The sequence below is a fragment of the Montipora foliosa genome, chromosome 5 (genome assembly GCF_036669935.1).
Source record: "Montipora foliosa isolate CH-2021 chromosome 5, ASM3666993v2, whole genome shotgun sequence".
NCBI lineage: Eukaryota > Metazoa > Cnidaria > Anthozoa > Scleractinia > Acroporidae > Montipora > Montipora foliosa.
This window is the reverse complement of record NC_090873.1, coordinates 31746919-31774418: the sequence shown is the minus strand read 5'-3', so window position 1 is coordinate 31774418 and position 27500 is coordinate 31746919. Positions and strand designations below refer to the sequence as shown.

The window sequence follows — 27500 nt, the reverse complement described above, 5'->3', positions numbered from 1 at the left end:
GTTGTTTCAGCTATGGTGAAACAGTGACCTGCAACCTTGCACTTTACACCCTCTGCTTGACGCTGCCTGAATTGAGAGATACGTGAAAGGCATTTCGCAGTTTACACCCTCCATTTGGTCACCATTAAGACTAGATTTCCCCAACACATGTACATGTACATGTACATGTAGTTTTCGCCTTTACAACTGAAAATCAAGGAGGTTTTGCACATAGGTTGGGAAAACCCCTCATTAAACAAGCAAGTTAATCATCTCAATTTAACACTTTCGTTTTAGTTTTTCCGTGTTAAAGTGCTACTATGATAAAAAAATCATTTCCTTTTTTTTCCTCAGATTTTGAAAGCGTGTTTGCTGGCAAAATTTTGAACTTTGATTTTTATCCAAGGGCTGTTTATTTTGAATGTAACATTCAGATTTCATGGTCCGCCATTACTAAAGTTCAAAACTGACCGATTGGACCCCAGAGGGTTGGATCTAGGGAAAGTGACGTCATTGACTCACTAGCAATAGGCCTTTTTCGATATATTAAATATTCAGCTTGAAAGTGAGGCAGTGAGGACAAAGACAATAGAAACACGTGGGAATTAATGTGAAAAATATTTACATATCATCCACTTTCCTTTGTCTTTGTCCTCACTGACTCGCTATCAAGCTGAATTTTAATATATTGAAAAAGGCCTATTTCAGCGTGTAAACGCAACTTATTATATATGAAAAACACGAGTTTAAAAATCTGAAAGCCCGAAACTCCCGTGCTGCATATTAATTCACCCGCGTACACACGCATTGCATTCTTACACCAGTGAGTCTTTCTCCTCGACCGGAAGTTACTAATGGCGGACCAAGAAATAACAAAATTCCAGCTTAGTTAACATAGTTTTGAAATCCAAAGAAAAAGAAGAATTATTTTTTGGCCGTAGTAGCACTTTAAATACCCATTGTTTTTCTATCACTGTATTTTCCACTGTCCCACATTCACATTGTTATTTAGTATTCATACTTCCTATTTAGCTATCTGTTATATCACACCAACTAGCAGTTCATTTGTATTCGCAACTGATGAAAGATGTTGGTCATCTGAAACATGAATTGTAAACTCAAAACTGTGTGTTTCTACTTGAAGGTTACTTCATGTCTGCTACTAGTTCGCAAATTTGGAAATACTCAAAAAAAGAAAAAGCGGAAGCCATACCGCCTCCTCTCTTAACCGCGGCATAAATCAACCGGAAAAAAAATCTTGGTGAAACCTCGGCTGTTGATTACTGTAGACGAGGTTTTAGCTCGGTCAAACTGGAGATTGAATCCGTGGTTTCACCTAGTCAGAACAACGGCAAATGCACAAGTAGTTTCAAGCGGTACTGTATGTTCCTTGACCACTTACGCTCTGTCCGCTTCCCTGATGGCATCACTTAGTGCCCTTCTCTCCTCTCGAAGTGATTCTCTGCAAACAAAGGGGCAAAGAAAAAAACTTAATCATGATCGTGCCGTTGTATACGATGTTCACAATTTTCATAAAATTGAGAAATTTGGTCCTTTCATGCTCTTCATTTGCTACAAAGTGGGAAAAAAGTTTAAAAAAAGACTTTTCTAGCTTGTACATTTTTTATACTATTTCAGACCATGTGATGTTAATCTTAAGTTCCAGAGTTTTGAAGCAAGCAACCGTGGACAATTTTCCTGTCGGTGTACGTTGGATCAGTGGCTTGATCTGATCGGCGTTATTTCAAGTTGAGAAACTAAATATTTTAAGCAAGAGCTGATACAACGGAGATTTGATTTTAGTGGTGTACACCACTAAAACCAAATCTACGTTGTATCGGCTCTTGCTTAAAATATTTAGTTAATCTTAAGTACGCATAACTCACGCAAAAACAAAACGAAAATTCCCATGAGAACATCAAATGATCTGAAATGGGTAAACAAAGCGTCCAAAAGGTCTGTTTACTTGTAGAACCAAAATACTATTGCCTGAGGATGCTGTGCTAATTGACTGGATGTTAATGAACCCCAAAGGCTGGTATTTGCAGCAGTGTCACAGACAACAATCATATGCAGATGTACTAACTTGTTGTTAAGTAGTCTCTTTTCTGCTAACAAAGGATACAACAATTAAAACATAGCTTGGGTAGCTGACGTGATTAATGTGATTGCATGAGCTCTGCCAGCAGGCTCTCTAGAGCCTTCTCACGGGCGGTCAAACCGCTCTTCCCTTCCTCCCCCCCCCCCCCTCCACCCAAAAAAAAAAAAGAAAAAAAATTTCCACACTTGTTTAAATTCTTCCAGTCGCACAGGCAGAGTTTATGCTGATAAACTTTAAGCAACTGACATGGATAAATAATGCTGCAAGGAAAACCATGGATGTGTATATTGAAAGCTCTCTCAGTTTTTTCCCTGGTAAAATAACCAACGAGGAAACAAACGTTTTACACTTAAATGTGGTCGAGCATGGACTCACCACTTAACAGAGCTTGTCTTGTCATTGCAACATGTTTTATCAGCATTGAGCCTTTGGGGTGTATTTATTATTTTAGGGACTATTCCGGGAAAATTACATTCACTTATCACATTTTTGGTACCCACTTGTTTTCTAGTATGCTTTTCATACGTTTGGCAGAGAGGAATTAACAAAAAAAGGTGTTTGCTTTGAGAAGAAAGATCAATTTAAGGAGGGTGTAAAGTGCAGGTTGCAGGTGATTGTTTACCATCGCTGAAACTACCCAAACCTTTACAAAAATGCCAAACTTGAGGCCTGGCCAAATGCTCTGTAGTTACTTAAACGAGGAATGACCTACCAAGGTATCTAAAGTGATCTCAAATGGCCTAAAAGGACCTAAAATGAGTAGGTCATTTCAGATCATTTTAGATACCATTTTCCTCGTTTTAGTAACTACGCTAAATGAACGCAACATCGTCGCTTGATGTTGCGACATGTCTTGAACAGGCTGGCCAAATGCTCGCAACATTTAAACATTCTCAACGCAACATGTCAATGTGTTGTGCCCCAGGCCCCACGCACGCAACAAGTGGACCTAGCGCAACAATGTTGCGGGAATGTGTCCACACAAGTGCAACATCATGTCCCATCCAAATTGTTGCACAAAAAAATTGACCATTTTTAAATTTGATCCAAGATGTTTTGTTGAAATGTTGCGAGCGTTTGGCCAGGTCTTTAGGCTTAAACATCATTTTTTAGGCCTAATGTTAGCATCAGTAAAGGTTTGGGTTGTTTCAGCAGTGGTGAAAGAATGACCTGCAACCTGCAGTTTATACCCTTAATTTACGGAAAGGAAAAAATATTACGGTAAGTCCAGTCTTCTTTTTTGGGGGGACTCAGAGGGAATGGAAAATTCTAATCTTTTAAGCTGCACTTACCTAAGGATATCCAAGGAATCTAAACTGTCATTATCAGAGTCTTCAGACTGCCAAAAACAGAAACAAGTATCTCAGTTTCACTTGTTAAACTCCAATGACAACGATAGCAAAAGGTGGGTGAAAAAAGCAGCGCTGGGTATTGGGTATTCTCGGTTGCAATAAACAATTGCTTTATTTGCTTCACCCTGTGTACATCCGCCTCCTTCCCGATGTACACGTGTTATACTTTCTTTAGGTATTGCTTTTTTTTTTTTTACCTTTTTTATCAAATAACCTTTGAACTGAGAGTTTTTGGAGAGAGAATAGCTGGTTGTTCCTCTGTAGTTCATCTTTAATGTGGCAAAGGTTAGGGGATGACCCATAAAGACTTCTCCACGCCAACAGAGGTTTCTTTTCTTTTATATCAACCCAGCAAATACAAACGAAAAGAGGCCTCTGCTTTCATGGAAGTTCTTTATGGTTTGTTCCCTATTTGTGACCTTGTTGAATACTTTAGAGTATTGACATAGCAGTATCGAGCAAAACAATTGAAAGTTAACCATCTTCAACGGGGTTTTTAGACCTGAATACTGTAGATCAGCACGGCTTACCTTAGAAACGCTATTTTTTGTTGAACTTAAGCTCCAATTCTGTATGTTTTCGTTCTTTTTACAGCGGTAAGCATGGGATATTGCGTCGTGTAATTGTTACGAAATGTCGAATGTCAGTTTGAGGGATGGCCTTTAGTGTTGACCCTGTATTTCCTATTTTGTGAGTGTCACTTGACGCCCTGAAAATGGTAAAAATCGAGGGGGAGGGTGCAGGGAGTGCAGACACCCCCTTCCTGAGAACACCTGCCAGTCAGCTATGCCATTCCTTACGGGTGCACCCCTGCTAAGAAAAATCCTGGATACGCCCCTGAAATAATTTCATAGTTGCACTTTGACCTGAACCCTAACAAAAAAACAGTACCGCAATAGACCGATTGCATAAATGGCGGCCAAAACTGTGTTCTTTTGTTTATGTGCTAATTAGACTCACTAGCCTCGCTCTCGAAAGACATTTCTATTGTATTTTGTCCATGCAAACGAGGCTAGTGAGTCTAATTAGCACATAAACAAAAGAATACGTTTTTGGTGGCCATTTATGCAATCGGTCTATACACATTATTGTCTTAAAGGGGCTAGGTCACGCTATTTTAGGTAATTTTGTTTCATTTTGTTAATTATTAGTTCTAAACGTCAAATTGGCAAAGCAAGAGTCTTTCATTTGCAAAATCACGGCCACATAACAACTGAGAATGATTTTCCAGTTTTGTAAATGGCATTTTGATATAGATTGATATAAATTTGCAAAAAGGTGGGCCGATGTTTTTCAAATTTACCCATATTCAATCCACTTCAATCCTCTCCAGTTTTGTCCATCCATGTCCCTTCTTGGCTTCCCTGTGTTTTGTTAGAGTTCTTCTATAGTTTTGGGCAGTTATTTTGATATTTTAGTTAATTCTATGATCATTCGATCAGTGCTGAAATTGCCTAAACTTGCGTGACCTAGCCCCTTTAAGGAGAGACCTTGTGATGTGCATGCAACATTGCATTGGACATGTACGAAATTCGCGTTCTACAGAAAACGTTAGCACACAATGTGAATGCCCTTCCTTCCATCCCATTTCAAAGTAGCTTGGCTGGTTTGCAGAATTATGTGGGGAAAAAATGAAGAAATGTAAATTTGCCATTTTCCATTTTGTTTTTGTTGTTGTTGCCCTTGTAGATTTATTCCTACGTACTTTAGCAAACGTTTCTGTGGATTTTTTTTATGTTTTGGCCATGCAAAACATGGGGCAAGCCAAAAATGAGAGGAGATGGCAGGCTATTTCAAATAACCCTCTCCACTCCCTCTTGTTTGTGTCACCCCACTTCTTGCGTGACCGGAACATCCAAAATATTGTGTGTTCCCCAATGGAAATGCTTGCTATGCAAGCTACGTTCAAGTCTAACATGATCATCTTGCTTGGAGTAGTTAGAACTGCAGATCAAAATATGTCTTTTGGATCATCGGAAATTTCAAGACGGAAGCTGTCAAATTTGTTGTTTCATACAGAAGTGCTTTCCAACAAGTCATTCAGAACCAGATTAATGTCATTCTGCAAGTAAATACAAGGATTGAACTACAAATCCTTTAATTTTATACTGTAGGCAAAGGACAGTGGAAACTTTTTTAGTGCTGTGTAAATAAATTGCACTTTTTTTTCCCCAGCATTTCAGGATTCACTGAATCTGGGCCCAGATTTCTACGCACAGGACAGCCATGCTCTAACTGCTTTAAAGCTTGCTATTCCTTCAAGTAAGGTGCGTAAAGATTTTTATGTCATGAAACAAGTTTCATACTCACGATTTTTCTGGAGCTTTTCTTGTCTATCACTCTTTCAACTCGCTTCTGAATACGATCAGATGCCCCAAGAGCAGCCCGGAGATTGGGTGAATAACGACTCTTGAACCGAAGCACTGGATCACTGAAGGTTTTATAAGAGTCTTGTGAAATGTCAAGGTCGTCTAGGGCATAGCTGAGATTACGACTTGGACTTGATGATCTGTATGATCGAGAAAGAGACATTGGTTCTGTCGCTGATCGAGTGTGAGCTTTACGGCGAGTTGATAAGCTTGATGGAAAATCTTCAGAGTACTTCCAGGCTGCAAAATGACAAATTTTCTTTTAGGTGTAAAAAGCCAGTTTTGTACACACAGCTTGCAGATATAACAGATTATATAATAGGCTCAATAATACATGCATTTTGATTGGTTCTATCAAAAACTTTTGATTCTTTACTATATAAAACAAATAGATCCAATATTGCCGTGGGTGTTCAATAAAAGATCACAGACAATGTCAATCAAAATGTGGCCAGAACATCAGTGAGACACTCAGTGCCACTTTTTTGTTCTTAGAACATTTTGACTTCATCTTTGACCTATTACGGAACAGGCGCATGACAAGATGGAATCTATTTGTTTATTAAAAAAAACAGACAGTACAGAGAGGTAGAAAGGCCAGGTTACAAGAGGAGAGGGCTCTCCCTATTATGCTACCCCTGTCCCTTGCAAGCCTATAACACAAGGAATTTCAAGGTGGACAACCATTTAGGTCTTTAACCCCACCCATCATTTCTTACGTGCAGTGACCAGACAGGAAACATTGTTTTCCTATTGGTCTGTTTTAACTGATTCAGATGGACTTTTGTACTTCTCTATGAATGCACTGTAAGTTGGGCATGAATGAAATGGATCAATATTTTGTTTTCTTTACTAGGTGCATGACACATAATTTTGTTCAACAAGGACATGTATCTTTTGCAAACCTGGTAAGGGTTGAACACTGGACATCCCAAGACGGGATGGCGATGTGGACCGTGGCCTCCTGGTGGGTGACTTGGATCTTGATTGCCGTGGCTTGGGACGAACAAAAGAGCTAAAGTCACGATTTTCCAACAAATTTGTATCCTTGTGACGCACAAGAAATGGCGTCTTGTGATTTACAACAGTATCATCAGGTCTAGGAAGACTGGTTAGGTTGCGCCGAGATGGAGAGGGAGAACGTAGCAGGTGTTTAGACCTGGAAGGAGAGATTGACCTCCGACTGACACTAGGGGTACTGTTTGTCAAGACATCGTCAACACCAGAGTCCTGAAATTAACAGCTAGCCTTTAGTTGTTATGTGATACTTTATTTTTATATCTGGAATTTTATAGAAGTAGAAAATAAAAGAAAAAAGCTTTCTTTGACTCAAATTTGAAAAATGCAAACCTTATTTTGCAGAATGGACATCAGTGTTATAAATAATAATGTATGACACAGTGCAAAATTAGCACTCTGTTACATTAAAGCAAGTTGGCAAGCAGTCAGTTCAGCAGTTTAACTCCAGTGATTGTTAACAGAATTTTTAAAAGGTCTTTGACAACCTTCAACACTCAGTATAATTATATGTTATTGTGTCTCTGGTCAAAAAAGCTCCACAAGAACACAATGAGCGCATAACAATCTGCACGCTTCTCCCTCTTTACCATCCTGACGCGGCAACCAGAATAATTATAAGAAACTAACATTACCCAGCACCTTGGTGATGTGTACATACAAGTATGTCACAATAAATAATTGAATGCAACAGGAAAATCTGAAAAAAAGCAGTGTAAATTACTGCAATAGTCTCTAATGAATAGTTTTGACCACTATGTTGTAGCATCAGAAACTCAAAAGTGTCCTTTGATGTGTTGATGGAAATGGTGGCAAAATATAATGCCTGGTAAACATGTTATGATCTCTTGAATACATTAAAAGGATATTACATGGCTGCGCAGGATTACCAATTTTATCTTTGAGTGCTGATAGTATCTCCCATGAGCGAGTGAAGCAAACAAGTGCGAGATGCTATCAGTACAAGTGGCCATCATGCATGTAACATGCATTAGATAAGAAAATTACGAAAAACAAATCATGATAACGTTAAGTTGAGAAAAAGTCCCGAAATAATTGTAGAATTATAGTGTAAATCAAACCTCTATTAAGCGGCCACCTTTTGGCTGTCCCGATGACAGTTCTCCGTTTGTTTTCACCTCTATCAAGCGGCCACCAAAAGTTTAATACACTTAGTTTGGCTTTGTCTTGAAAACGCGTTGAAGTGAAATACAGTCCGAGATATGTGACGACAGATAAGAACATTCAAACACACCTTTATTATGTTTTGATGTACACTTCCGCTGTCACTATGCTAAGTAATACAGGTTTTTGTGCGTCTGAGTTAAATAAAATGAATTCTCCAATAATAAGCAAGATAATTTGTCCTTGCATGGTCTTCTCCAATTATTTGAGTTCAAATCCTTCTGTTTTAAGCGTGGATTCCAACCAGTGAATTGACAGATTGTCTCCCGTGAAGTAGTATTCACTTCCAAGCCATATGGCCACCACCTCGGTTTATACGTTTTCACTTAATACCTGCTTTGCCATGATTTGTTGCTCTCTTGAGAAATTCACTAAGCCATATTGCCATCAGTTTCAAGACATAATGAGCATTGATTTGGGGGGGGGGGGGGGGGGAGGGGGTCAGGAAGGGGTGCTGAGTTAGCAATAGATTTATTGTGAAAGTGTCTCGACACTTTTGTTGCAGATTGTAGTTTCGTTTTTACATTCCCTCATAAATATCAAACAGTAGCTACACCTGTAATTGTTAATGGTTTTCTGTTCCGCTCACGGTAATGAATAAAACGTGATGACAGATACACTGGTTGATTGTTTTGAATCACTTAAACAGAAGGAATTATCCTATAAAAATTACACATTAGGCAATCAGAGCTACAAGTTTTGTAAGCATTTCCTGTGACTACAAAGCGGTATTTCTTGGATTTCCAATGAATACAGAGCAATACCGTAAAATTCCGGTTATAAAACTCCCTGGTTAGAAGCCCATCTACAATCTTGGACAGAATAAAAAGGAACAGCAAACCCCCATCCCCCCCAAAGCAATGATGAAGCCGCGCAAAAACCAAAACGCGCCATTTTCCCATCCTTGATTTGGGGGGGGGAGGGGGGTTACAAATTTCCCATCTATTTTGTCCAAGATTGTAGTTGGAAACAAAAAAAGTGTCTGGTTATAAGCCCCCCCTCCAGTTTTCCTTGTTTTCTTAATAGTTTTATTAAGAATCTTGCAGAACCCTTTACTACTTCAAACACAAAATTAGGAAAGATTTCGGAACAATAATAACTGAGGGAATTAAGTGAAGGAAGCCTCCCTGCCGTGAACCAGACATTAAAATTTTAAATGATGACAGCAAAGATGAACTCTGAGCTTCCGGTTTGTTGCGTTCCGGTTACGTACACGTTGTTAAGTTTTTTTCCTTCTAAAATTGAAATGTATTCGATTTATAATGAGGCTTGAAAGTTTAATTTAAAATTAGTAAATTAAAAACGTATTTCCATCAACTCTGCTGTGGCTCATTTCGAAATGTGTTTCTTATTCCGCTTGTAAGCCCCCCTCTCATCCCGGATATATGCCCCTCCATTTACAAGCCCACCCACAACCCCTTACGAACTTGTAGAAGCCCAGGGCTTATAACCGGGATTTTACGGTATTTCACAAAACGGCTTCCCTATCAGACCCTCAAATTTGAATTCAGCTAATTTTGAATACATAATTACTGGGGAATGAGCGGGAAACAAGTTCTTGTTGTGAGTCCCCAAGAGTCAACACGAAAGCAACAAGTTGAAAATCTCAAAACACACATTGGAGAATTGAATCAGTTCTTAGTCCTATCATAGTTAGTAACTACGGTCTTATGTGATTTTTTTAAACAAAGTACCTCACGACTAACGAGGAAGAATTGCTTTTTAGTCACCGATAAGCACAGCAGGCAGAAAGTTTCTTCCCAGACTTTTGATCACTTCCGATAAAATAAACGACGCGAGCCGCGACAATCTCCGGTGATTGATATGGCATAACACAAGATAAAATTTAATCATGTAGCCACTTAGGGGTTTAATTTATTTGGTTTATTTTTAATTGATCTAGTGATTCTTGATCTGGTTTTACCAGGAATCCATCATCCAGTTCAACCAATTCAAACACAATTCCTTCTCTCTGATTTCATTCACGGCATGACTATTCCGGGGGGTGGGGGGTAGGGGATGAAAAGTACCATAGCTGAAACAACCCAAACCTTTACAAAAATGCTAAACTTAGGCCTAAACATTATCTAAAGCATAGTGTTTAGGCCTAAGGTTAGCATTTTTGTAAGGCTTTGGGTTGTTTCAGCTATAGTACCCTTCACCCCCTACCTCCCACCCCCGAAATAGTCATGCTGTTTCATTCATTGCCCTAATGTTTTGAAAACGGTTATTGTTTTATTCTTCCAACATTTGGTTTGTTTTACTTATTTGCTACTTAAGGAGGCTCGAGAGGCTTTTTCATTGCTATAGTGTTTGTGAAACGATGAAAGATAACAAAGAAGGATATTTCTTAGTGTAGGCAAACTGTAAATATCTTTCTAACTATATTGTTGGGTAATACTTTAAGGGCACTTATGACGTCATATCGGTTACCATGGCAACACGCAGGTCCACAAAAAGGTCCTCTAAATTTTAGTTTTTGGAAATTATCTGAAAAACCTAGTAGGTTCACGCGATTTTACGCCGTATTTTCACTTCGGGTGTGTTGCGCTTGCTAGTTTTCATTGAAATTTGATTCATTCAGCTGACGCGTGTTTCTTAGTTATGGCGTGTGCAGGTTACACGCACACGCAGCGAAAAACCCTTTTGAGTGTCTTTAAATTTTACCCTTATTTTTTCAATAAAATATTATTTCCTAAATTGTTGGTGTCAAGATCTCCTTGGAAGCGTAATTTTTCGCTGACTGTGTAATATTTATAGGAAAATATGGTTATTAAATGGTTTTCTATGGAATATGGGTGAATATTTCACTTGAATTTTGTTACCTTGCATACAAAGAGCCTTAGCAACACAAATTTCTCTTGAAATGTTCACCGTTCCACAGAAAACCATTCAATAACCAGTAAATATTTGCACAAAAGAGGAAGTCCCCAGGGATTGTTTACGTACACCGATATGGCTACCTTGTGAAAACAATCTAAAGGTAACTTTAAAAAGTTTAAACCAAGAAAAAAAAAAGTGCTTATTACAGGGGCTGTGTCACGGCAGCGCAGTCCATTTTGCGTAGTTTTACCAATTACTCACCGCTCCTCGTTGCGCAACTAAATGTTAACATGTTAACCTAGAGATTATCTTAACCGATACCTGAAGGCTTAAGGTGGCTTACTACAGTTTTCCGAAGAAAAAGATCAAGATTTTCAAATCTGTGAAATTAAAGCAACAGGATGTCTCTTAATTCTGAAGTGTTAGTCAGTGCAATTGATGTAAAATGTAATTTTCCCCATTACATTTTACATCAATTGCACTGACTAACACTTCAGAAGAGACATCCTGTTGCTTTAATTTCACACATTTCAAAATCGTGATCTTTTTCTTCAGAAAACATTTGTAAGCCTGGTTTGCCACCTTGATAGCGCCAAAAGACTGTCTGTTGAGCAAACGTAATTTCAGTTAAAACTGTTATGCTGAATACTTGGGGGGGGGGGGGGGGTACTTGGGTCAATTTTTACTGGGTAGGTGCCCCTGGCTTCTCTGAACCCCTACCCATTTATAGTCTACTTTATAAGCCAATTATAGACCCCATCTTAGTCACTTTTGGGTAAATGTAATTTTAGCGACCCTAACTTAGTCACTTTCTGTTTATGCATAGACCTTACGTAAAGCCTTTTGATTATAATTTCAAAACGGAATGTAATGCGACTAGAAAAATATCAAATCAACAGCACTACATTTCTTTCTGTAACAACTTTTTCAAACCGCAAATCTTCCCATTTTTAAATCCCACTAGCCAGAATTTTCTTACCCCCAAAATCCCGACAATTTGCAACTCCATTCTAGTAGCTCTGTCTGAAACTCTATTGAAAATGCAACCCCATTATAGTCAATCCATGAGTCCTGAAAATGTGACCCCAGCCATTGGCACATCCCCATTAGACCATTAAAAGGAAGGGTGGGAAATGAACCCACGACCTTCGGGTTGGATCACTGCTACTCTACTGACTGAGCTACAAGGTGAGACGGGAGCAGGCCGTGGGAACTGAAGATGGTATGGCCAAAAATGCAAATGCAAGTAACTACTGATGCATGGGGATTTCAATACTAGTGTCACAAAGTGTATCCCCTCGCTCTTTTCCCCAACTTCACAAAGTTTAACATTACTTGTGTGTCGAAATACATACCACTTATTAACCGAGAGTGAGGTCATAACAGGGAAATCTCAGACCGAGGCCTTGATGTATAATTTGAGCGAGTAATAGTGAGGTCAACACATCAAGGCTGAGGTCTGAGATTTCCCTGTAATGACCGAACGGACAAGGTTAATAAGTTATTTATTATATGGCCTTTTTAGCGCTCAGTTTTGGCCTGTTCTTTGTCCTTTGGATAATAAAACTCGCTCTCGCTGTGGCTCTCTTTGTCGCTGATACTACTACGGTAGTATTGGTATGCTAGTTTTTCTTCCAGTTATTGAAAATGTAGTTGTACTTTGTCCATATTTTTTGTTTTTTTTCGCCCACACGCTCGTAGCTTTTACCATAGTTAGTAGAGGGGATGCAAAAAGCCGTCAACCCGAGAAAATTTTTCAGAAAGCCTGGTCATTATAAGAAAATCTTTGCCGGCTCAGCAGCCAATCAGAGCGTGTGTAGTATTGTAGCCATATAATAAAGACAATGTCACAGAGTGTCCTCCAAATGCTGCTCTTCAAGCAAGGATAAAGAGCTGCATAATTACCTGTACAGTGTACTCTAACCCAAACATATCGCTCTAGTCTTTACCCAGCCTTACCTTACATGTATTATTGAAAATACTGTAGGTAGCAGAGGCTTAAACTTAAAGGGAAACTTCGTGTTGGGTATCAAAATTGGGCATGCATCTTACTACTTGCATTTCTAGACATAAGTGGAAGATTCAGCTGAATACTGCCAGAATACAGCACCCTGTTGACCAGCAATCTAATACATGTAAGTTGCATGGTTTTTAAATGTCAAATTATGAAAGCCGTGAATACTCTGAATGTTTTTTAATGCAACAATGTGTTGGGAATGGTGATCAGGAATGAGGAAGCTAATTATAAACTGCAAACAGTATGGCTGATTGATTTGTGGTTGTTTTGTTTCCTTAGAAATTCTGAACCTTACGATGATTGATCTCATTGCAATCATTTTTTGAAAAATTTCAGGGTGTTCAATGTTTAACAGTTCACATACAGTATTTATATTTATTGACAATACATGTACATCACTTACTGAAGATGCATAGTCAGCAGGATCTGGTACTTCCTTTATTGTTGTCTTGGTGGAAAATTCTAATCTTAACGGTTGCCCCTGACAAAGAGAACATTAGTTTGTTCATTCAAAATTAATGAAAGCAAGCTAAGGTACATGTAGCATGTGTTAAAACCTAGTTTCATTGGCCGAAGCAGAATACCATAATGCTCTTTGTGTGTTTACTCAAATTTTGAACAAGCATTGCTTTTGTTTTCTCTTGGGACCATTGTAAGTCCCAAGAGAAGACACAGGAAACAATGCTTGTTCAAAATTTGGGTAGACAAACAAAGAGCATTATGGTATTTTCCACTTCAGTCAATAACTGAACTTTAGAACTCTCTGAAAGCTAAGTGGTGTAGCATCTGAACACGTAAAGGGAAGGTTGTACTCCTTTATAAGCACTTTCAGTCATAGAGTATGAGAACTAATTAAAGACAGCCACACACTAGCCAATTTTTTGTTGTAGAACTGCAAATTTTTATTGGGGTCAAATCCAGTTAAAATTTGTCAGGCCATCAGCTTGCTGCACACTGGCCGATTTTTTGTTGCATTATCATGTGGATGCTTGGCACTGACTCATCCAAAGCAAGATCATGGCACCATGTTGGGAAAAGCGGTTGCTGACGTTACTCTCATAACGCTTCCTAATTGGTTGTGGCACGTGCGAGCCCCGGCAATTGTCTTGGTCCACTGCACGCTAGCCGACATGGCCAACAAGATATTTTGAGATCTATCACTGTCAGATATTGTCCAACAAGCCCTGATCTTGTCACAACAGACTTGTCTGAATTCACTGCACACTAGCTGACAAGTCAAGAGTTTTCGTTGCCTGACAAAAAATCGGCTAGTGTGCAGCAGCCTTAAGAAAAGTGCATGTTCTTCCCTTTTATGAGTAAGGCAAATCATTATCAAAGGGTCTATCACCTCAAAAAACCTTTCTGCTCCACAATCTAAGACTAATTCTTTGGTTTGATAAACTCTTCCCTGTCAAATTAGAAGCTCTTAAAAGTGAAAAATGGTTGTCATTTGATCTACAACTGTGCAAGGAAGAGGACTGGTTAATAATGGGTTGATGTCACACATGTAGACTATGTAATTTGTGACATTGACCCAGTATCAACCCATTCACCTTCATTACTCAGTCATTAATCAAACTACATGTATGGCCACTTTTCCCCCCTTTCAAAGTGAATAAAAACGTGAATTTTTAAAAAGAAATTTGAAAAACAACAATATCATTGGGACAAAGTGAAAAGGTTTGTTGAGGTGATAATTAACCAACTTAATATTCCTGAACACTGTTCGTAAAGGACAATTGGTCTATAGGAAAGCCTTTCTCTCAAGCCGGATTGATATTAGCTTTGTTCTTGGATTTCTGAGGTTCGGATTAAATCACCTTAAAACCTTAATGTATTGATTGTTTGCGAATGATATATCCACTACGTATTTCATAAGCTTTCTTTTACCATCCATCAGTAAGTATCGGGAATATTATCATTTCTGGGTCATGTCGGTTTGCTGTCGGTTAGCTGTCGGTAGCCTGTTGGTTCCCTGATGGTAACCTGTCTGTAGTCTGTTGGCTGACAGTCGACCGACAGTCGACCGACAGGTTTTTTGGGGAGCTCTTCTTCACAATTACTGAATTATGGGCCTTGGACAAGCTGGTTTTAACATTTAAGGTGGGAAGTGAACAAAACATTTATGTCAAATTGAAATGGAAATCAAATGACCTTCAAAACCATGAATAAGGAACAAGTTTGGGTTTACACTTACTGTTATTCTGATAGGGTTAAAAAGAGACGTTTTGAAGAGCGTCACTTCACGGCCAGAGCCTGGATAGGGAGGAACTGCTGGATACAGGAAATCCCTTGCATTGTTAGCATAATGACCAATGACATACCCATCTGTGAAAAAACAGAGTTTCCATGATAAATCATAGGGTGGGTTCAGCAGTGTGTTCTCTTATTCTCAGAGTATTCTGGTTCTCCCCTTTCATCAAAAAACCAACCATTGCCTTCAAGTTTCTCAAATGAGAAGAGCATTGTGCTTCTCTACGTAACCTTGACACTTCACACTCAACATCATCATCATCATCATCATCACTTTCATGATTAACACGATTTCACTTGTTCACTATCTACAGGCTGTAAGTGTCTAGACAGGAAGTATTGTAAGACATTGGGCCACAATCTACAGCCCAGGGTTTCCTGAACTTTTTGTTCTCATTCCAAACTTCAGACCTACAACACATTTCTCACGTTGTGGCCTGATCCAAGAAGAACAGATTTTCATCCAGTTGGATATCCCAATTTGTTCTACCAAATCTTGTAACCTGTTTGAACCTATACCTGGTGCTCTGCCCACAAATGGCACACCTTTGTCTTGGTTTTCCATAGATTCCCTCCCTCTCTCCCAAGATCATGATACTGCAACATTTTAGTATTCAAGCATGATACTGCAACATTTTAGTATTCAAGCAGATTGGGAAATACACCATCAAAGGTCATACATTATCATTCATGAAAAATGAGAAAAATAAACCATCACTGTTTTTGCCTTAAATGTTGACTTTGCCCATATTATAATGGTAATAACTGTTGTTGTTGTTGTTATTATTATTATTATTATTATTATTATTATTATTATTATTATTATATCAAGTGGGCAGATGTGAGAATACATATCAGGTTATTGAAATTGCATCCAATGGAAACTCAGAAAAAATCCAAGTTCCAGATGGGATTTGAACCCATGGCCCTCCATTTACGGTAGACTACGGGCAATTCCTCTTTTGCCTCTTTATAGTGTGTAGTGCACAAGGAGAAGACAGGCACAAGAAAAAATGGCTGCATGAAATCTGGATTTGAGGAGGTTTCACACAGTCATTTTTCTTGTGCCTGTCTTATCCTCTTGCTCGACCAGCCAAGCGGCAAAAGAGGGACTGCCTGCAGTCCACTCCAATGGATTCAATTTCAATAACATGTATTATTTTGATGAAATGGTATATGAAATGAATCATATATGAACTGCCGATATGAAATCAAGTGAAGCTATGATCTTCGCAGTTATGAGCGCAATTTTTGCAATTGCGTAGAGAAGCCTGAAAAATTCAGGACTTCAACGGGGTTTGAACCCGTGACCTCGCGAGGTCACGGGTTCAAACCCCGTTGAAGTCCTGAATTTTTCAGGCTTCTCTACGCAATTGCAAAAATTGCGCTCATAACTGCGAAGATCATAGCTTCACTTGATGTATTATTTTATTATTAGTGTTATTATTTATTATCATTAATTATTTTTACAATCATCAATATCACTATACTGTTTGTTAAAATCTTATTTTACTCATTCTTTATTCTCTACTCTTACTCCTTTTTTGTGCCCGCCATCAAGCCACTTAGAAAAGAGAGCAACATTTGGAGAAAGGAAAGGAAAGGAAAGGAAAGGAACTTTATTTAAGTGTTTAGTCGTTCTAATGGAGCGCTAATTGGGGACACTGTAAACTGAAATGAACAATGAAAGTAAATCAAGTCAAATGTCAGTTTTTGAGGAGAGGGGAAACTGGAGTACCCGGAGAAAACCTCTTGGTGCAGAGTAGCGAACCAACAAACTCAACCCACATATGACGCCGAGTCTGGGAATCGAACCCAGGCCACATTGGTGGGAGGCGAGTGCTCTCACCACTGCGCCATACCTGCATCCCTGCACCCCTGCACCTGCAGAATGTCTGCAGTTCCAAAAAGTAAGGCTGATTCTTGGGAAATTACATGTAGGGTTAGGGTTAAATACTTAGATACTTATTGTTGTGACAAAGCTGTTAAAAAAGAAAAACTGAAGAAAAAGTTTGTTGTAACTTAAAACTGAATAACCAACGAGACTAAACTGAAAGAGATAGGCCAACGTGTTGTAGCTGTTGGTTAAGAGTAGGTTTGTGCCATTTGATATGCAAAGCTTCTTTTATTTTACAGCTGTAATTTTAAAACATGAGTTGGCTGAGTCTAATATTTTGAAAGATTCACTGGAGCAAGAGTCTAGACAAGGGTTTGATGATGCGAGATGGTTGTACACATGAGAAGCCTTGTCAGAAACAAGGTGCTTACATATGCGACTAGAGATCCATGTATGACGAGCGGTTTTGTCAATATAACTGGCATTACATCCAGCACAAGTAAATTTATACACTACGTGCGAGGGGAGACCCTGTGGCACAAAAACGTTCACAACACTTTAAAAGTAGAAAAAACCAACTTAATGTCAACATAAGTGCAATACATTCTGAGTAATTTCCTAAGCTTTTTTTGTGTTACTTTATAAGCTCCCTTAGAGTAATATTTTTTCTAAAGTACTGCTGTAACACAATAAAAGCTTAGGAAATTAATTTGTTTGTATACTAAATGATCTGCATTCATGTACAAAAATATATTGTATTTAGACTTTTGCAATGCATTATTTCAGTCACTGAATAAAGCCACAAGCCCGGACAAAGTTTTTGAGACACATTACTTCTTCCTCCTTATGTAAACCAGTAAGAATAAAATACTAGCAGCAGAGATAAACATAATTTATTAAAAAATTCATTAATGTTAACTTGATTTATTATGCTTCTCTACATATATTTCCAAAAGTAACAATAATATTACATACATTTTTTAAGAACAATCTGAGTTCATACAATTATACTTACAAATTTATTAATTTGATGTTGCAGATCCCCCTCTCCCCCTAAAAAATGTTGTAATCTCTGCTTACAAGCCAGAAGGCCCATCAGGCTGGCGCTTATCTCCAGTTTCCATAGCATGAAGCGACTAGGAGTATTTCTACTCCCCCCTGGACGGGATGCTAGTCCATCATAGGGTTACCCCCAGCATTTTGCCATTACCCATTTATACCCCTGGGTGGAGAGAGGAACCGTGAGAGTAAAGTGTCTTGCCCAAGAACACAACACCATGTCCCCATGCCAGCCAGGACCCGAACCCGGACCACTCGATCCGGAGTCGAGCACTCCAACCATGAGGCCACCACGCGTCCCTAAACAATGTTGTACCTTGCTTATTTTTGTGTCTTCATAAACAACATTGTCTTGGGTGGGGAAGGGCGAGGGCCAGGCACTGTAAAATGTTGGGCCTTTGTTGTAATTATTATTGTCCAAAAGGACTTTAAACTTGAGTATCTTAAGTCTCAACAATTTTTGTCCAGGAGATTGCACGTTTTTTTCCTTAATCCGGCACTCTGAAGACATACTGGTCAATTTTTGATTGGACAATACATACATGTAGTTTGCAGATTTGTATCAGAGTGACATTTTTGGAACCCAATAGCACTTATACCGGTAATATTTTATTTTATTTTAATATACTGCAACTCAACTTATCTAAGTTAACAATATCACAATAACAATAGAAAGTCCACCCAAAGTGGATATCAGTGTCTTCTCATCTGCAGAGATTTTGCCACATACTTTAATTAAAGACTCCCAATATGGTCTATCAAATAGTGGATAATTCCATCAACCATGGGGTGCATTTGAAATAGATTAATTTATTTTTAATAGTTAAGATATCATACAATCATTTTCTACCACTATAAACAATGACCTTGTCATCACATTTCTTATTTATTTCACCAGACCATAAACTATGCAAATCCTCTCTGAATTCAATTGTATTCTTGGGGCAAGAAATCCAGGAAAAAGGTGCTTTAAATTGATTTTCACTACCTTACCAAGTAGAATCAAACGACATTTCACATTGACTGGACTGAAAAAGAAAGGCAAGAGGCAGGAAAAGTAACCTGCGCATCCAATCATTAACCCTTGAACAAAACTATGGTTTACTCGGCAGAATAACATATCCTACTCCTAACTCTGGGCTTTGTTTTCTGCAGCCGAACGCTGAATACCAAATGTAGATTATTATAAAATCGCTATTTGATGGGTTACCATTGTATACATACACTACATGTACAACTAAAAGCTAATCATTTTAGAAATCGGTGCTCAGGTCTCATTATTGCAGACATGCATGACCATAAAGCCCTGTTTACATGAGGAAGTTTTCCTTGACAAGGAAAATAGGGAAAAATTGTCACGGATGGAATTTTTTCATGTAAATGGATGACAAGGAAAATGTGGCAAGAAAGAATAATGACATAAGTTCCCAGTATCATGCTCATTGCTGTCAAAAGATACAACAAAACAAGATAAAAGATAAAACAAAAGCCAGCTGGAGTGATCGAACTTCAAAGAGCTACTGGGACTGGAACATTTTTCTCATTGAATAAGCATTATAAGTATACATGTAGCAAGCACAGGCTTAAAACTTGTCAAGCAAAACTTGACCATCAGCTATACACCAGCAATAGTAATAGACCATTTTACAGTTCTGTGCTCAGTTACCAGGCTGTTGAGTGAGGCTGGAGTTGATGTTGCTAATTGATACAAACCTCACTGCTTTTGTTATGTAAATCATGTTGTTGTAATGCTAAGGAGTTTGTCTGGTAACCAAGCACAGAACTGTAAAATTGTCGCCGAGGGGGAGGGACTCCCACATAAAAAGGATGGGGGTGCTCCTCGTACCTTTTAGGGGTTAAAAAAGCGGTTAAAAAAGCGGTTTTGGTACCTCTTGGGGTTGTCAGCCTTAAAAGGTCCACAATGGGAGCTTTAGGCAGTACTTTTTAGGGTACTGAGCCAAAAAATTATGACAGGGCACATTTGATAATTAACTATTTTTTAATTTTGTCTAATTAAAATCCATAATTTGGTACTTCTAAGGCGTGAAAAAATTTCATGCCACGCCCACAAGACACGATCTTGTTACCTCTTAGGGGTTGACTTTTCAAAATTACTGACGAGCACCCCCGTCCTTTTTATATGGGACCCCCACCCCACTGGAAAATGGTCTATAGTCAAGGAAAACTTTCTGGTGTAAACAGGGCTTAAATGAAAGCTATATATAAAGCCACTTGGCATTCGGCGTTTTGCAAAATATCCCTGCCCCATCATTTTTGAGTATAGGTTGTTAACTGTTTCACCACCAACAGGTTCCTAAGTTACAAGTGAAATTGTTTGATGTTGGAGTAAAATCTCATTCCCATTACTCGTCCTCTTCGGAGGCGAAAGTTTGAAGGAATTGGATTTGCAGGTGGTAGCTCCAAACTCATCTTGCTGATGACCAGCTGGATTTGTGTTACTAATAGATGGTACCAGAAACCCATAAGGGTTGAAACGTGTAACGCACGTTCACAGCTTCCGAATATTCAGTGTGAACTGATTGGTTGAATGTTTCAGTGCTAAGTACCATATTCGGAAACCACTTGCTCTTGTTGTTCCAAATATGGTACTTAGCAAATTGAACATTCAGAAGCTTGTTTCCAAGCACACAAGGGGCCGTTACACGTTTCAACCCTTATGGGTTTCTGATGGTACTGAATTCACCCTCACCACACTTGGTAAACAGACAACCATCTTCGACCCTTCATTTGAGTTTCTTATCAAAGCAGTTGAGTTGTGTTTATTTCAGTAAAGTTACTGTATGTACACAACCAAACAGGGTGAAGGCTTCAAAATTTAATGCTAAAATACTGTTGTCACCGAGTATCAATATACGTGAAGCTCACCACTTTACTCGCTAATATGGTGCGTCAAAATTTTCCCACGATCAAAGCGTGTGATAAACACGCTTGTAAACAAGACAATTGCTTCAATAGCCCACTTTCGATATAGTAGAATTCAGTCCTAAACAAAAGGTATCATCTCGAGGCTCTGGGCAATAAACTCATGCAAATCCTTACATTTATTCCCCAGAGCCTCGAGATGATGCCTTTTGTTTGGGACTGAATTTGAATGTGCTATTAATATTGGAAATTTCCATCATTGTGGGAAAAACTCATTTTAAAACCAATTTTAAGTGTAATGTTTTGGTTAAACAGGTGTAAACTAGGATAAAGAATTCTGGACGAGACACCACAAGCGAGAACAGAAACTATAATTGTTCAATTCATTAAATAGTCAATTCGAGCCGTCATGAATTCCAGTGGATCGAGCTATTTACAATCATGTGAAAATGACCACATGTCTCGAGGATTTATACTTGTTTTGCACTTGTTTTGAAACGATTTTGAACACTGCCGGTTCAACAGTATTAATGTGAACAATGTATTCTATCTTTTCTGAAAAGAAGTAACTGTTCACGGTCAATTGAGCTCAGCTGAGTGGAAATGCTAGGACAATTCTCACCACTCACAGTGTAAATACGTTAGCACATCAAAATTAAGAGTCGGACTATTAAAAAGAGTCTTGAAGTATTATGTCCTTACCGGAGATATAATCATCGTGTTGTCGAAGCTCCACCAATACATCTTCACCTGTGATGAAATAAACAGCGCTGTCAGTGATTCGCTTTCAACTTGCAACCAACGATCAAATATGGCGGAGTTATCTGATCAATGCAAATAACCTCAGATCCGATGTGCTCACCTTTGAGATGAACAGTCACATAAGCGGGATCTTGACAGCTCTTGAAGACCTTAAAAATAACAACCAAGAGTGTCCCTTCAAACGTTCAATGACTGTTGCAAGCAATCGCTTGCAAAGGAACATTCCAACTTAACGTATACGTACCCGTTCGAAGCGCAAACGTTCATGGAAGAACAACGGAAATGTGGGTGATACCGACTTCGTGTTCACTTCCAAACCCATACAGTTTACTTTGAGATAAAGATATCCATAGTCCCGAAGATGCGTTCCAGGACATGTTACCTAAACACGAAACAACAGCACAAAAGCTAAAGGAAAACTATGGTCGCCAACAGTATGCAGGCCAGCTTATAATTATATGTGGCGTCGTTAGCAACGACTAAGATCTCGCCGAATTTACGCTTAAACAATCGCTCAGCGATCTTACCGTGTGAATATCCAACTCTACTACGACTTTCATAGCTTTGCGGGGCATGTCCTTTTCATTAAACGAAATCGAAAACTCCTATGAACTGAAGAAATCTGCAGCCCTGGTGTAATGACAAGATCTATTCCGGCTGATCCAATCACGCATGATATGCCGCTCCGATAAAGACGCGATAGTTCGTAAACAGTCCTTAGCCAATCACAGCGAAGGAACCGGACAATTAAAGTTAAAGCACACCGTTTGTGACGTCACAGCAGCAAAGTTGTGAATCTCTCCGGGAGAATTTTGTAAATGAACAACAATGATTTGTACCTAAATAATTCTGTACCATAATAACGGAAAAAGAAAACCAAAAGTGAGGATTACAAGTAACAATTGTTTAACTTGCGCTTGTACGTGAAAAGAAAACTAATTTGAGTAGACAGGACTTCCTTTAAATATTGATCTGAAAGATTTATTCAGTTTAGGGTGTTGATATGGTATGGTATTTCATTTATCCACATTACAAGGATGAGTACAAGACTCATTTAAACGTGAACGTGCCAAATAAGTATAAATTCATACATATTAAACATAAAATAAGGTAACCGCATATCAGAGTTTCCTGTTCTAGAGAAGCTGTGACTCGGTATATTAAAACCCATACCGCGCACCAGTTGCTCAGTTGGTTGAGAATCGGGCTGCCATGTGGGAGGTCGTGAGCTCGAGAAAGTCCTGCCCTCGCTCAAAAAACTCTGTGGGGTGTAAAAGATCTCACACACTGATCGAAAAGAGCAGGTCACTGAGTTCCCGGTGTTGTGGTCTGATCTGACTGATTAGCTACTACGACTACCCACATGTACATAAAATAAAGACTTCCCCTCACTTCAAGAATTTTCAACTACTTTGACCTTTTATAGGTCAGAAACGAAGAACATGACCGGAACTCTTTTGCGTGTTAATGGTGTTTTGCAATACCCTTTGTCTTTTCAGCCCTCTCCCCAGGAGTTATTTTTCCGAGTGCAGTTGTGACGTCACTACCTTAAATACAACACGCAAATATGGCGGCAGACTTGCAGTGTGATCGATGTGTGGATAATTTTTACGTTTAGAAAGAGTCGATGACAACACCAATACTTTAAAAAGATCATTTCAAGGTTACCTAAGATTGCGTGGATGTCAAAGATAAAATTCGCTGAAGCGGAAATGTAACATTTTTCCCGAGAAACTGAATTGTACAGGCGAAACTACAACTTTGGGTGCAAGAGTTTTTTCGCTCGCCTTCAGTGCTTCTGTACAAGTACTGGGAAGGAATGAAGTGCATCCATAGATAGGAAACACCGTTTATCACAGGAAAAGGTGGTACCATTGTGTGGAAAAATGGACAAACTAGATCGACAAGAAAGGCTTGAGCGTACAGCGTCCATAGCTTACAATAAAGGCTTGATCAACAATCCCGGCGAGAATAATTGTTTTCTCAATTCTGCTGTCCAGGTTAGTAAAACTGGTAGGATTTGACTTGAAATTATTGTACTGTGTCAAAGAATAGAAGCTTTCTTCCTTCTAGAAAGTTAAACAGTTTCTAATATCCAAGAATTGAGGTCGCGATGGTCTGTCTAAATCGCGATAACTTTTATTGTTGTTTTTTCGTATTAGAAACCGCTCGAAAAGACCTTAAGTGACCGCTAAATTGTATCGCAGTTGGGCTTAAAAATGCAGAGCGAATCCTCTGAAGTGTCATGATTTCGGGACATAAATTTGTCAAATTTTTTTTGGATAGTCTTCGTGCTTCAGATGAGCTGTCCAATTCTGGATATTGGTTTTGTAGTCTTACTCACTATGCAGGAATAATATCTATTTAGTAGGGTAGCTGTTTTGTGAAATGTTGGCATTCACTCATTCATTGTGAAGAATGGAGCCGTCGCTTTTGGCAATATTGGATATTTCTTTAAAGTGATGTCGTGTGGCCCTAAAAGCCTGTGGAATGCTCGCTCTTAAAGAATACCTTTAAGCTGATCAAAAGGTTTCACTGGGGCGTGAAACTAAACCTACTTTGTGGATTGTTTTAAGTGATTTGACGCAAGGCTATCGAATTACCACCTAATAAAAAAGTTCTGGTGCAAAATTTAAATGCTGCTCAATTGATTAATCACCATAAAAGCAACATTAAACAAGAAATCTCATGGATGGAAACATTGCATTAATATGTTAATAACAGAGCAGAATTAACATCCGCAACTTGTTTTTTGATTAAATATTATTACTACTGTTATATAATTTTTGCTCTCGACTAAAAAAGGCCTTTTTATGGTGCTCTTCGAAGACAAGTCTACTATTTTCTAATTTGTCAATGAATTGATCAATCAAATCTTAGCCATAAAGTCTTTGTTTGTACATGTAGCTTATTAGGTGCTCACAACTTTTGAAAAACATTCTTTATTGTGGTAATAAAGGTATCCAGCTTCTTACGTCCAAATCCTATTGTTTTTAGGTTATGTACACGTACGACATTAACAATGATCTTATCTTCTTTAAATGATGGCTAAGAGGATGACACCATGTCTGCACCTTGACAATTGTTGTTGTTAGGAAAAGCATGTTTTCCTTTCTTTGATAAACTTTTCATTTAAATAAAACTATCAGTGTTATTATTACCTGATTATGAGTTGAAGATGCAATACTCTGTTTTGTAAACCTCGTTTTAGGCAGGAATGCATTAGCATACATCTGCTTGCTGCGACAAGGCTGCTGCCTAAGAAAATTTTAAAGGGGCCCTGAGAGCTAAACGCTGAGAACTTAGGAGCCCAACATATGAGGTGAAAGGTGTTGCTGTGAAAAATTAAGGCGCCCAGAGCTATTCTTTGGGAGCCCCAGGCTACCGGGCTCCTGTTAGGCAACAGCCTTGTGCGAGGCTTATTCACCTTAGCAGTAGACATGAACATGTCACTCCATTGCTTATCCATCTTCCATTGGCTCCCTATCGAACACAGAATTGCTTTTAAAATTGATGTCATTACATTCAAGGCTCTTCATGGTGCTACACCTGACTATATCACTATCAATTTCTCTGAAGAGATAAGATTGATGCAATTTAAACTAAGCAACTACACTGACATTCACACCAGGGGCCCATTTCTCGAAAGTCCTGATAACCTTTTGGTCTCAAAAAGCCATTTGTAAGACTGCCATTTGCCTGGTCTTTAAGTATAGTTTCTAGATAACAAAAAGCAAAATGTTTGTGAAGTTTGATGACTTGAAACTTCTTCATTCTTGAGATACAGACAAAATTGTCACATCCGGAAAGGACCAGAAAAGTTTCAGGACTTTCGAGAAAAGGGCCCCTGTCCTTCTAGCGCAGAGATCACACAGTACTACAATGTTTTGACCTGGTGCAGTCAGAAACCAAGATGAGGAGTGTACAACTTTGACATAATGGCAGTGTTGTATTGTTTTAACCCTTTTGCCCATTCCATGTTCTCCATTGACTGGTAAAATTTGTCTGGCATTAGACACACTAATATCTACAAGAGCCTCGTATAGGAGGGAAAGGGTTTTAGTGGACAGGGCTATTTTGAGACCTGTTGATTTTCCTTTGAAACCAGACCACATTGGTGAACGATGATTTCTCCCACTGTGGCACTTAGTGATTTACTGTTATTAACCCATTCATTCTTCAAGGTCCCTAGGACGCGCCTAGTTGACCAGTAAAATCGTCTTGCGTTAGACAGAGTAAAATCTGTTAAGTCTTACTACCAGGGGTCAGTGGATTAATGGAGTCGACATAGTTTTTTACTGATAAACCCATTCACTCCTCAGTCCTCAGGCGCCCTAGGACGCCCCCAGTTGACGAGTAAATTAAGGATGGTGCCTACTATTGTTATTGCGCATACGTTCTGCGCATCTCCAGATACTCGGATTTCCTATTGCCGATGCTTACTAATACAGGGATATTTTTGCGCGGTTTGAAACTACCCGGAGAAAGTAGATCTTAGTAAGTACTCTTGGTATTCAAAAAGAAAATTGGGGATAGCCATGCATTTTTGAGAGATAATTAAGTTTCAATTTGAGAAAGAACACCATACATTGCTTTGTATTTTACAGCTTTTTACAAATATTATTCATGAATTATCTTTGAAAAATGCGTGGTTACCCCCAATTTTCTTTTTGGATTTCAATAACACTTGTTAAGATCTACGGTACATTTCCTGCATAATCACACACCGGGGCAAAAATATCTTTAATTAGTAGGCACCAGCCTTAAATCATCTGCGTTTGGGCAGAGTAAAATCTGTTATGTCTTACTCCCAGGCCTCAGTCATAAACACCTTGAGGAGAGTTTTTTGTTCGTTAACACTTTCGCCCCCAAGGGGCTCCCCCATTGACACCTAAAATCATCTTTAGTTAGGCATGGTAAAATCTAAACCTAAAGAGTTGTTTTCACAATGAAATGTGTCCTTGTTGCTTCAGGTTCTTTGGCATCTGGATGTGTTCAGGAGAAGCTTTCGAGAGATTAAAGGTCATTACTGTATGGGGCAGTCATGCATATTCTGTGCACTGGATTTGATTTTCAGACAATTTCAATACAGCAGCAATGATGCTCTTCCACCAGATGGATTAAGGGTTGCATTAGCAGTGGCTTTTAAGGTATAAATGACCATTGATCCCTATACTAGGGATGTTTTTGCTAAAGTCATTGTATTTTACACTTTGTCTCTTAAGTGTACAAGTTCGCTTATGGAGGTAATTAATGGCGTTCAAAAGTTCAAAGAACTTGTTAAATGTAGTCATAAGCCCTATGTCATGCCTTTTTGATTAATACATGTATCCATCAATAACTGATACATTATTGGGATGCAAAGGCACTTCATTTTTGTGCCCTTACATTCTTTGTGTAAGTTAGAATTCTTAAAATAATATTGTATAAGATAAATGTAAGTTGATACCTTCCTGGGTAATTATTATGCATCCAATAATTATAATGTCTTCTTTTGTTTTTTACAGGACCAGCACAGGTTTCAACTTGGGGATATGGATGATGCTGCAGAGTGTTTTGTAAGTGGTACTGTACTCAGTTAATCTGGTCAAGTGTTTTCTGTAAGGTTAGAAGCTCCAAGAATGTGAAATCTGTTTATATCAAAGTATGTGTCGCAAACAAAATTGTCTCTTATTTTGGATACTGGCCTTGCTCTGCCTTTCTAGGCTGCAACAAAAAGACTGTCCAATAGCCCAAGGTTAGTGAAAAGACTTTTCAGGCTAGCGCTTTCGGCCAAGCATCATTTGAAGAGGAGTGTGGCATCTTTGATTTTTTCTGATGAAAATGTCTGAGCAGACGTACATTGTGAGTGTTTAGCGGACAG

The 27500-nt window shown here is 38.7% G+C and overlaps 2 protein-coding genes across 3 annotated transcripts in view; one reads left to right on the top strand and one right to left on the bottom strand.

Moving 5' to 3' along the window:
- Window positions 1-22318, bottom strand: part of LOC138003966 (spermatogenesis-associated protein 6-like) — a 32347-nt gene extending 10029 nt beyond the window's left edge. Inside the window, exons 1-10 of one of the 2 annotated variants that reach the window (XM_068850301.1) lie at window positions 22165-22318; window positions 21882-22019; window positions 21738-21786; window positions 21578-21625; window positions 15041-15171; window positions 13247-13324; window positions 6707-7031; window positions 5743-6041; window positions 3373-3419; window positions 1382-1441 (exon numbers count right to left, since the gene is read on the bottom strand). In XM_068850301.1, coding sequence (XP_068706402.1) covers window positions 1382-1441; window positions 3373-3419; window positions 5743-6041; window positions 6707-7031; window positions 13247-13324; window positions 15041-15171; window positions 21578-21625; window positions 21738-21786; window positions 21882-22019; window positions 22165-22212 — 1223 coding nt within the window. In that variant the 5' untranslated portion in view covers window positions 22213-22318. The remainder of the gene's footprint in view (window positions 1-1381; window positions 1442-3372; window positions 3420-5742; window positions 6042-6706; window positions 7032-13246; window positions 13325-15040; window positions 15172-21577; window positions 21626-21737; window positions 21787-21881; window positions 22020-22164) is intronic. The other variant, XM_068850302.1, reaches the window with a different exon arrangement.
- Window positions 22319-23179: 861 nt separating this feature from the next.
- Window positions 23180-27500, top strand: part of LOC138003965 (inactive ubiquitin carboxyl-terminal hydrolase 53-like) — a 19969-nt gene continuing 15648 nt past the window's right edge. The window contains exons 1-3 of the mRNA XM_068850299.1: window positions 23180-23637; window positions 26611-26787; window positions 27145-27195. Of these exons, the coding sequence (XP_068706400.1) occupies window positions 23524-23637; window positions 26611-26787; window positions 27145-27195 (342 nt within the window). The 5' untranslated portion in view covers window positions 23180-23523. The remainder of the gene's footprint in view (window positions 23638-26610; window positions 26788-27144; window positions 27196-27500) is intronic.